Raw genomic sequence first — 12,010 nt, 5'->3', positions numbered from 1 at the left:
ACGTTGGTGTCAGAAGTCTGCATCAGCATTGATTTATGACTGCCACTAAGAATTTTCACCCTGCATCTGTGACCACAAGGTGGTCTGGTATTGCAAAAAAAAAAAAAAAGGTCATTCAGGAAAGTTTTAGAGTGAGGAGAATGCTTTCTTCAATGTGGAAAACAATCTAATTTAAATCTTATCCCCAAGTTATCCCCTAACTGGTAAGTATGAAGCTTTCTGCTATTGCTAGGAGCAGCTGTCCCCATAGACTCAAGCTATAGTGATTCTTAGGTGGCATCTTTCTTGCTTCCAAATTGTTGAAAATCATTGAGAAGATGAGAGAAAACTTGAATTATGCCTCAGACTTATGTTTATTAGATGCAGAAGGACAAAACTCTGAACAGCACTGCAGTAAAACAATTTCACTGTGGATTAAGTAGGTCTTCCCATTTTCAATCTGTCGTTGTCCACTAGAACTATGTGAACTTGATGCAATTGAAGTCTTAGAATTCATTCAACATAGAATTTTTTAAAGCTACTACAGTTATCTCAAATATAGAAGAATAAGTTGCAAAAACTAAAGAGTCTGCTTTAACTTAGATGCTTTGTAATCTATCTGTATTTTGAGCATTAGTCAGAAGTTCTTTATTTGGTACGGAAGCTTTATTTCCAAAGGAAATGTGTTTGAACAAATGAACTTGCTGATGCCAGAAAGGAATGCTCTTCAAAACACTGGGAACAGAGTATAAGGGTAAACACATGAAGAGAAAATAAATAGGCCAGTTTAAGTGCCTTTTAATGTATGTGATCCACATCCTATTAATCTCTAAATCATATGCCAAGATGCTCAAGCCCAAAATTAGCCGGTTTGCTTAATGAACTCAAAACAGAAGCCATACATCATATATATTGTTTGAGCAGCACAAGTCTTACTGAGACCACTTTCGTTCTTCATTAAGCTGAAATAACTGTCATCAGAAAACCAGAGATAGTTCCAGCATGGGATGGGTGGCCTCTCTTGTAGCATGTAACTTAGTTATTCTTTGGTGCAGTAAGGATATCCTCTTCCACCTCAAGCTTCAGGTGATTCTCCTGAATATCAATTTTAATGCCAGCACTAGCACTCACAAATACCTCTTTGAATGCTGTGATATTAAGAATACTGGATAACTTGCATACATTTCTCCTTCTAGCCTGTTCATTCCTGTGTCCATTAGAGGCTGTTTTTCTTGTTGCAGCTCTCCTGAAGAAAAAGTTCAGAATGATGTGTTAATGCTGCTTTAAAAATTAAAATTGGGTTTAAAGGTTGCCTATACTAACTCCACAAGCATGTGTCATATCCAAAAGTTATCAAAAGTAATCTTTGTTCTAACTGTTGGAGAAAAACATTAAAAGCTAAGTATGGACTATTGTTTGTTTTCTTAAAGGAAGGCCAGCTTTGATGGACAATACCATTTATGAAGACCAGTAGTCTCTGCAATCCAATTAGTCTATAGATATGATGAAATTAATCTACTATATTCAGTTTACACAGACTTACTGTTTTGGCAGGATGAGAACTACTGACTGACTAGCACTTGGTTAGTGGACTGAAGGAGCAAGCTGACATAACCGTAATGTATGTCATAGATCGAGCAGATTTTACTGCTGAGAGGGTCAAGAATGAGGAATACCAATCACTTTGTTATATAAATACATTCAGCTGCAGAAGCATCATAGGCTATTTATAAAATTGGGACTGTAGCGTGTCATGTAGGAAGCACTGTAGGAGATACCTTTTCCAAAAATTCTTACCCATGTTTTCCTCCAGTTTTGCATCATCTTGTCATGTTCACTGATGGCACTTCTCCACGTATCAAATTCTTTGGTCCATCCATCCTGACCAGCACTGTCTGAGAATTGTACATGGGATGATTACATAACTACGTAATGATGAAGTAAGTTGGTACCTATTCAGTTGCACAACTTCCTGTGGAGGATTGGGCTAGAAGGAACAAAAGCCACCATCTTGTCCTTCATTTTGCTCTACCTCCTCTCCTGTTATTTGGAAATAAGTTCTATTCAAATGGTCCCATCTCTTCCCCTCTGCAGCGAACTTTATAGCCTCCAGAGTAAACAGATTCAGTGCCTTTATCTGTGATTCGAGGTCTAGAAAACACGACCTACAAGTTAGAGTTCAAACCCATCTAAGAAGCACAGGAATGCTCCAGTTAGATCATACCAAGCCGGGGGAGAATGATAAGATACAGCTGACTATGTCCAGTTTGTAATTTCCCCATTTTTCAGTAATGTTATGGAGTTACTGAGAAGGGCTATTTTACTGCCTCTTGGTAAGATTCTGTCTGCCAGTTTTTCTTGCAGGATGTAACACTGTGATGGTGACATACACAGATGTAATATTTTCTGTTTATCCTTCGGGACACCGGCAACAGTATATAATGCTTTTGGAGCACAGTGAAAGCCTCCCTCTGTTTTACATTTACAGTAGTTTCACTGAGATGCTCTTCATTCTGCTTCCAAGACAGACTTCAAAGTAACTGGAGTGATGGCAAGACAACTTGTGTAACTCCTACTGCTTTTCTCTGTCACTGAAAAAAGGAGGGTTGAGCTGTTCTTGACAAATTCATGTTTGTTATTAACCAGCTAATTAAAAATAATTCACTTTTTCCTTCACCCTACCAAGAAAATCCATACTATATCATCTTCATTGTTCCTTCTGTCTTTTTAAAGACTATTCAGACCTTCTGTAGGCCAGGGTAAGTTCTCAAAAGCTAGTTGCAAATGATGCTCAAGTTGCATCAGTCAGTTCTGGATACCCAGAGATCTTGCACAGCTGCTGAAGTTAGCTAACTGACCTCATGCCCAGTTAGTGTCCAAATGAAGAGGTAGGAACTGACCTCATCCAACTACAGGTGATTTACAAATCATCTGATTTTTTAAATATCTTGGGTGGTGGGGGTTTCTCTTTACCATCTGACTTCCTTGGCATTAAAGGATTTTTCTACATTACCTTGTAGAGTTCTGGCAGGGTATCTATTTTTAACTCTCTAGTACTCATCTGATTTCCAATTTGTGTCCATTAGTTTAGCAGTTTCAGTTTCATTTCTAGATCATAACTGCTAATTTACAGATTAGTCCTTTGTGAGAGGGGGTGGAAGAAGGAATTTTTATGGCTCTGAAACCTTTTCATAAACAATTGAAGCGGGTACTAATACAGTAAGCCAGAGTTACCATCTTCAGCTATGCACATGTTTTATGGGTGAAAGTTACAGAGCTTTCCTCATAATTGGGGTCAGGCCAAACACGGTGTACGTTCAAAACCAGCCTACCTTTATCTTCCACTGTGATGCGCACTTCTGATGTTGTGTTCCCAACTTTTGAGATGAATGAACATTTATATTCTGTGTTTTCTGATACTGAATCTTTCACCCAACTCAGAACATGCACTCTGCCATCAAACAGCATATGAGATTGCTCAGTGATGCATGCCTTCATCTTCTGCCCATTCTTCTTCCAGACAAAATAGGAGTCATCCGGACCTGTAAAAACATCAGTCAGCTTATTTTGTAAGAAAATACAAGATGAGTCTTTAAAAAGAAAACAAAAGCCTAAGACCTCAAGATCAGGCTCAAAAGCATAAATGGATGATTGTAAGGTTTCTTAGGTTTCTTCAGCTGAAATTCTGGGTACCAAAAACTTGGGATAAAAAGGAGCTAGCTAGCACTGGTAATTTAGGTTCAAGCCAAAGTTGTAAATGAGTTCATATGTATAAAGGAATTCTGCCTGGATTCTCACAAGGAGGAACTCGCCCCACAAACACGATAGAGCAGATGATGAACATCTGCACTATCTGCCTATACGATTTCCTGTAGAGCTAGGCCACGTTACCTACTGCTGGTCAAGCTAGCTTCTGGTACAAAGCTGAAACCATCCGAGACATGCCTTGCAAAATCTGAAATAAAGGCCAGGAGGGGAAAAAGTTCAAGAACTCGGTGTGTCAAAGATGCTGGAACTAATAATGAAAGAAGCAGAATTGGAAAAAGCACAGAACCATTAGTCACAGCAGGCAATTAGGCAAGACAGAACTTGGAAGAAGCTTGGATCAACAACAAAGAGCAATCTAATCTTTTAGCCTTGTTGCTATTATTCGTCTTAACCTGCGAAGACAGAATATTTGAATAAATCAGAGATTGACAGTAGCCCAGAGGACAGAACAGCTGTTCCCAGAAAGTTAGCAAGGTTGGCTGAAGAGTGCTTGGCAGTATCAGAGCCTTTTCATTTAAAAGAAAGACATCTGGGCCAAGTTAAGAACTTTGCAGTAATTCTGATACTTAAAACATGCCTATTTCTCCCTTGGGGCCTAGGATCCAGACTAGCCTTAGCAAGAGAAGATGTAAAGAGAAATTTGGGGTAAAAAGAAAATAAACTATTTTTGCAAGTATACTCTTTTGAGAGTAACCGCCTACAGAAGTCAGCTTTTACTATGAGCATTGCAGATTGCAAATTGATGTGGCATTTTTCTCTAGAAAAAGATTGGATCCTAGGTCAGTGTCCTGAAAACTAATTAAATTTTAGATAATCGTGCAGGCAGACAAAAAAAAGGTAGTCTTTACATCTGTGCACTTCCTCAGCATATTGTGTTAAATTCTGACATAATTTGGAAATAAAACTAATATACTACAAATATGGAGACATAAATTAGTAGTAAGAGTAAGGGTGAATGATAGAGAACATGATCTAGTTAAAACCTGGTAGAGTTTATCTCTGAGGGAGGGAGGGAAGTGGCACAATCTCTTGAGAAGGACTAACAACGGCTCTGACAAAGTGGAGAGGGCAAACATACGCTGAACTGAAAACAGCTAGCCTAGCACATCCTCATTTAAAAAAAAAATAGTGTTTTATGGATGATTGTACTCATTCTACAATTAACAGTGGACAGGTTACATGTTGCTAAAATCAGGGGAAGTCTGGAACCAGGGACAAATTATTTCAGTAAACCAATGCTGAAGTTGGATTTTGGGCAAATGGGAAGAATAGTAAGTAAATACAAGCACAGCAGAAAGATAGAAATCTAAGTTAAAAAAAATAGGCTTCGAAGAGTAGAAACCTACCTTCAGAAACACTCTGGATTACAATTTCTAACAGGTGCCACAGCAAGTCTGACACGGCATTAATACGGAAACAAAATTAAGCGATAGTGTTCGCAGAGTTCAAGCTGACTTGGAGAAGTTAAGACCAGCTTGACCACAGTGAAGATCGATAGGAAGAGGGAATGCTGCAACACAAGCCTCAGGATGAACTTTTCCAAGCGTAGAAGTTGTTACTCTAGCATTGTAAAGCTAAAAGCCAGGTGCTCGAATAAAGCCACAAGCTCGCAAGTTTTATTTGCAGTAGTTCAAGCCCTAACACGTGGGAACAGGGCCATTGCCTAAAACCATGAGCTTGAAAAATGGCATTGTAGGGCCTTGTGAGCAGTGCAGGACACTTCCCTAAACTTACTTCAAATGTTACTATTCACACCAGAGAACCTGCTCTATTTACTGGTGCTAAAGATAACAATTGTTCTGGAAATCTGCCAAAAGTTCAGTTTAGACACACAGTTCACCAAAAGACTAAAATCCAACAATTTCCTTATATGGGAAATTTTGCAAGCCATGTTGTTTCAGGTCAGCCCCTTAACAAGTTGCAGCTGGGCAATTTTACCCTACCTTTGTTTTCTGTGCAGTCAGAAGCACTGGAAATCCCCACAGAGTAACACTCATACAAGTTAGTCGGCAGCAAAATCTAGGTTCAAGCACTAGTCAGGGTTTTTACGGATCTTCGTCTTTTAGTGCAGTCTATTCCTGATTTTCAGGGACTGTGCTATTACTTTCTCTACTTTGATTTCCTTTTCAGGATTGAGCAGTAGAAAAAATACACTGTGAAAACAGTTTCATCTGCAAAAACTTTTGAATCACATTTGTTAAATGCAAGTTTTCTACAACTCTAGAGTGAGATAAATTCACACTTGGATATAATGGTTAGGGAAGTATTCTGAAGGTGAAGGAAATTACGATGAACATATACTCTGCATTTGCTACTGTTGCTATAATACAAATTAATTACATATCTAGTGTAAACTTTAAAATACGAATTTCTAACGCACTTGATCTACTTACTTTGCCATCCGTTTTAAGAATGCTTGAAAGATTTAAAAAAGTCACCTTATTAAAACATAACATTCAAGCAGAGAATTAAACAGCAAGTCAGTCTAGATATGCAAGTAGCTATGATTAAACAACAAAGATATTTTGAACAGTTAACTTTGAAACATTGCTTCAATCTCAGTAGATTTATTATTAATAATCAACCTCACGACCTTAACGATTTTAGAAGGAGAAAGGTTAACAATTATCAAACAAAATAAAAAGCCTTGCTGCACTGTCTGAACCACCCCTTTTCTCTGCATAAGCCCTTCATAATTTCCAGCGTCCATGGAAGCGTTTGCTGCTTTTCCGTATAGATTTCATTTTCTGTACCTCTGCTTTCAGTGCTTTGAGTGAAACCCAGGTACTGCCCAGGCAGTAACAGCCCAGGTACTGTCCAGGTAGTTTCCGCTGGCGAAATGGGTTCTCTGACCCGTGTCAAGTCAGGCAGGCTTGCACAAGCCATGTATTTAATAGCCAGATGATTTTGCCTCGAGATTTTCCACAAGGAAAAATTTCAGCAGCCGTAGATAGCACTAAAAACTTCAAACCACTGCAGCTGCTTGTAAACTTCTACCCACAGCCTAACTGTATTCACTGAATTACTGGCGTAAATTTGATCGTAGGTTAAAATAATAAATCCAGATGTAAAGAATTGAAGTATACGGCTACAGATTCAGAGCAGCATGCTGATGTGCCCTGCTAAACTGTACCAAACTAAGCATTTGCCATCATCTACGCCTCAAATCCTAGTAGACGTATGGCTTTCAAGAAAGCTTGGAGGTTCTCATTTAAAAGCAAGAGATCATGGATTAAGTAGAGCTCACTGGCATAAGGCTGGGGTGGGGGAGCAAGAGGGAGTACTGGCCAAGCTAGCTCCTTTTGCCAGACGCTGCAACTTGCAGAGCCGCGTAGACATTTCAAAAGCTACTGAATGAAGCTGTACAGTGAAACACTCAGAAGCGCTACCCCATTGCTGTTGGTGTAGCACACCGTTTTTCCTCATTTTTAACACAGTTCTTGAAGGGTAACATTAAAACAAGGCTTCCCTATAAATTATTCAGAGACACACTTCAAGATAGAGGGAGGTGAGTTGGGTAAAACAAAGCATGAGCCATCAGCAAGCCTAAACCTCTTAAAGCTTTCCTAATCTGTGAAAGTTGACAGCAAATTGAAATCCAGTGAAGATAACTGACAGGTATCCCACTGAGAAATTCTAGGAGGGTAACAAAAAGTCTTTTTCACAGATTCCTATAATCTAGACAGAGAGCTGCTACCAGAGGCTATCCTCAGTGACAGGAAGTTTAGGTTTGGGAAAAAACTCCCCTGGATTCCCCAGTATGCACCAAACCCCCTTCCCAAAGATCACAGCATGCAGCAGATTAAAAAAAAAAAAAACCACACAACATTACACACAACATTAATCTTAAAAAAAAAAAAAGAGCAGCATCTGGATTTAATGCTTGCTATCTAGCTTGCAGCTCTGGCTTGTACTGAATGCTACTGAACTAAACATCCCAGATTTCAGAAAACCAAGACCATATAGGAAGCTCTCATCCAGAGCAGGGATTAAGTATTAAAAAGACACTATAATCTGGGTGCAGAAAGATTATTTTAAATCGGAGATCAGAGCACAGGAAAAAGGTTAGTCAATCATTAATAGGGAAAACAACCACCAGCACTACCCTGTACGTGAATGAAGGTTAGATTTAAGGCTGGTCACAGTTTCTTGAGTTGCAGGAGTCTGAGTCATCATTGCTGACAAGCTAGCAAAATAATAAATAGTAAATGAAGCAATCAGGAGGGTAACAGATTGGAAAAGTGGGGAAAGAATCTTTGAATTGAGACAAGCATCTTTGCAGTTTTCTGAAAAATAGCGTACAGGGTAGGTAACCTGTATCTCGGATAACTTTTTTTGTAGTTTTGTTTTTTGGTGGTTGGTTTTTGTGTGTGTGTATGCTTGGGTTTGGTTTTTTTTTTTAAAGTAGGGGCAATACATTCTAGAAAACAAACTGGAAACAGCTTGACAGCAGTGGGAAAAAAAAAAAGACTTAAAAAAGCCAAGGAAAACAGGCCTCTCTGAAATGCCAACAAAGAATATTACTGCAAACACCAAATAATTCATACTGAAGGACGCATGATACACTCCTTCAAAAACCTGGTGCCTTTGTTGAATCACTAGTCCATTTGTGTAACATCAGCACCGTATCTGCTGCAGCCTTACCAAGGCAGACGAAAAGCAGGAAGCGCTTCCCGTGAAATGCGAATGGCGTAAAAGCTGGAAGAGGTAGCCCGTCACCGGAGGAGGGGATGCGCGGCGCATGCAGATGAAAGTAGGGCACGGCACCTGCCTTCTCAGAATGGAATTTAAAAGCAGATTGGGCAAATGGCTGACTCACCTACGAGACGAAAATGCAATTCGTAACTGTCCGCACTTCCCAGCGTGAACAGCATCTATTTAGATACTCGTGAGTGGTTCCAAAAAAAGGCTGTGCAATTGGAACCCAGGTAACTGCCTCTGAAGAATAATTAAATGAAGCACTAGCAAGCTAGAACTAGGGACTGGCAGAAAAAATGAGTTTCCATTTTGAGTCTGCTTACTTATTTTTGGCCCTCCCATCATCTAACAAGGCTACCACGTTAAGTTTTACAATAAAGCAAAGAAAAGCAGAGAACATATTTTAGGGAGTAACATGCTCTCCAGAAACCACTCCTGCTCTCCAGAGAGCGCAAGCTACTGCTTTTGCTCCTTCATTTGCCAGACAGATTTGGCAGGAAGATGACTAAGACATGGAAATGAGATTTTCATCTCCACTGAAGGGACAATGCACGCCAGACGTTGAAGCAGCTCTGGTAAGCAATTTCTGCTGGAATAGTTAAAAAACGGTGACAGCTATGTTCCAAATCAGTACCCAGTTAATCAGCCATCACACCGAGGGATTAATTATTACAAGTCTACAGGTTGTAGCTCTCACGGGGAAGACAAAAAAATAAGTGTACGGGTAGTCGGTTTGCAAACAGGGCTGGTGGGGCTAACGAGACATTCTGAGGAAAAGAGCGTAACGGTGGGGTTATGCTCCAGAAACTCCGACACCAGTCCAAACCCATCACATCTCACTAGGCAGGACTGGGAAATCCAGCTTCTCAATCCTGGCCAGGCATTGGGAATTAGTACCAGTGTACTGCTCCAAGCTGAGACATGACTCAGAGTTGCATATTAGCAAGGAAAAAAACATTGTAAATGTTTATGCTGAATTGCAAAAGAAGAAAGGCTAAGCTGGGAGGTCAAGTAAAACCTTGTAAGCAAATTGTACATAGAAGCAAATACACAGCAAAGTGAATCTCTCTCCTGAGAGAAGACGTGTGCCAAAAGTCATTTAGAAATTACATTTGGATCTCGGAGACCCCGATGTGAAGCAAACTTCTCCTTTTACATCCACCTAGTCATACTATAAAAGCTGCCATGGATTCTGCAATACCTCTTTTTCCTGCGCTCTTGTAGTCCCCCCATAATCACGTGTGTATTAACTTCAAATGGTGAATACCGCCTGTTTTGTGACCGCATCAGTTTGCCTCTGCAAACAGCCCATGCAGCACCCGATTCCAGAAGTAAGCTGAAGAGCTGAACTAAACAACTGAGCAGCGAAGCTGCTGCTTCACAGCAGCAGGTACTCCTTCGTACAGGTACCAGCTGTTTTCCTTAGCCTCAAGAGACTTTTTGACAAATTATTTTCTCAAAAGGGCGGCTTATTCAAACTGTGCAGATACCAATCAAAAAACTTTTAAAACCACGCAATGGGCTTAATTTACCTAGGCCCTCTGCTGACATATGGTGCAGCAACTTCACCAATGAGTGTACAAGAACACCTGCTTACTGGTATATATGGGATACTCTACCACATGCATGCAGTTTGAAGTGTTTTAAGCACATTTACAGTAGTAACAATTACTTGCAGGCTACAACTACTAGTCTTAACTGGACTGATTTCCTCCTGGGGAGAAAGATATTTTAGTGTCTCCTCTCATGTTTTAAGCATGTATAAATTATCAGCCACACCAGAAGAGGTTTCTGAACTCCACCTTATTATTCATTGCACAGGAAAAAACTGTATGAATGCAGCCAGTTTGCACGCTGTGCAAGGTAAGATTCTATCCAGCAGAAACAAAATGGAGGAAATCTTCTGAAGAATTAATAAGACACTCTTGGTTCTACTTCTCCTTACTCTCCCCTTTTTTAATTTGATGTGCCTTATGCTTATATTACGTTTACACTGAGCTTATTCTAGTCCTTACAAGAAAATATTTTTTAAAAAAAGGAAAAAGGTGTTCTTCCTCCACGCTTTTTGATGTATTTCTTAGCTTGACCTATATAGCCTTTACATACAAAAGTGCACAGCAAGAGGAATTTCTACAGAAATTTTTCAAAATCTGCTGTTGATGCCAGAGTTTAAGAATGCAGCATCCATGTCATAGTCCTTAACAGAAATTAATTGTCTTACAGAAGTCACTATGCAGGAAGCCACCAGAGCCAGGATAACACCCACACTTGCAAAGGTGTTTAATGCTGCTGGTTTTGCATGCAGAGTTAGATGTAAGAGGGCTGTGGCAGGCCCTGACGTCTCAAAAAAGAAGTGCCAATGTTCTAGGAAGATAATTGCAGCCCTAAGATATTGCAATCTAATGTAACAAGAAGGATACTTTTAATGTCTGTGGGTTTTATGCAAAATGGGTCTGCAGTATTTACTTGATTTTACAACCTTAGGTCAAGACTTCTAAGTTCTTTTCTGTTAATATATTAAAGGAACAATCTTAATTTTTCAAGTTATCTTCTAGCTGCATCTCAAATAATAAAAAACAGGTGGCATGTCACAGATCCGTACAAAGGAATGGTTTTATTGTACCAAGATGCCTTTAAGCCGGTGCAGAAATCACTGAAAGAAGTGGTACAAAACTACAAAATCACAAATTAACAGCTGCTATCAGATGACTGTAGCCAAAGACGCTGAAACTGAGTCACAGGCAGATAGCATGTGATAAAGCACCAAAGGTCTGCGGAGAAGCTAATTCATACAGTGGGATATGGAACTGTTTAACGAGGTACAAACTTAGCATTCCCATTTGAGGATAACGATAAACCAGCCACAGATTACTGATCAACCATACAGATTAAAGTCAAGGGTATCGCTTCAATAAAGCATCACCATGTACATCTCAAAATATACTGCATCAGAATTTAAAAAGTTATTTTAGAAAGTTTTAAAATATTTGTGCAGTGGATTGCCTTGTCCTGGGAGATGCAGAGTTCCTCCTCTCTAGGCTACCAGTTAAACCATTTTCAGGCTTCAAAAACTAACGATGTATCTGTCCACAGGCGTAATTGTTAAGAAACACTCACTAAAGAAAGTAGGAAGAGGAGATGTTCTGGGGATTATTTTATACAACAGTTCACAAAAAGAAAGAAAAGCTGGAATTCTGCAACTGGTTATAAAACACAAGTGTTTTATGTCCATGGAAAATGACTATTTGATATTTGTGTTCTTGTAAGAGTAGAACAAAGTAACAACCAAAGCAAACTCTATGTCCATGGACTGACATGCTGTAATTTAAATGCTGTAATTTCTAGTCTCAGACAAACATTTTGTTGCCTAGCACAAAGCGGTTTCCTGCGCAGGCTCATTCTGCTCCGGGGGCTGCACAACTCCATGCCTCTCCTGACTGAGCTCTTAATGCACTTGCACCATGTCAACCAACCGGACCACCCCAGGGCATCACGGGTGATGCAATTAATCTAAAAAAACCTCACCCAAGAATGACTTAGGAAGCCACTTCCAGAGAGAAAGCTT

At 39.7% G+C, this 12,010-nt stretch overlaps 1 protein-coding gene across 2 annotated transcripts in view; it reads right to left on the bottom strand.

Annotated features, from left to right (window-relative positions):
- Positions 1-332: 332 nt before the first annotated feature.
- Positions 333-12,010, bottom strand: part of SEMA4D (sema domain, immunoglobulin domain (Ig), transmembrane domain (TM) and short cytoplasmic domain, (semaphorin) 4D) — a 44,601-nt gene continuing 32,923 nt past the window's right edge. For both annotated transcript variants that reach the window (XM_009329597.1, XM_009329598.1), the window contains 3 exons: positions 3,312-3,521; positions 1,777-1,874; positions 333-1,225 (listed from right to left, as the gene is read on the bottom strand). In XM_009329597.1, the coding sequence (XP_009327872.1) occupies positions 1,196-1,225; positions 1,777-1,874; positions 3,312-3,521 (338 nt within the window). In that variant the 3' untranslated portion in view covers positions 333-1,195. The remainder of the gene's footprint in view (positions 1,226-1,776; positions 1,875-3,311; positions 3,522-12,010) is intronic.

This window comes from Pygoscelis adeliae, unplaced genomic scaffold (genome assembly GCF_000699105.1).
Source record: "Pygoscelis adeliae isolate BGI_AS28 unplaced genomic scaffold, ASM69910v1 Scaffold138, whole genome shotgun sequence".
Classification (NCBI taxonomy): Eukaryota; Metazoa; Chordata; class Aves; order Sphenisciformes; family Spheniscidae; genus Pygoscelis; species Pygoscelis adeliae.
Note: the sequence above shows the minus strand (reverse complement) of the source record. Positions and strands in the feature narration are given on the sequence as shown.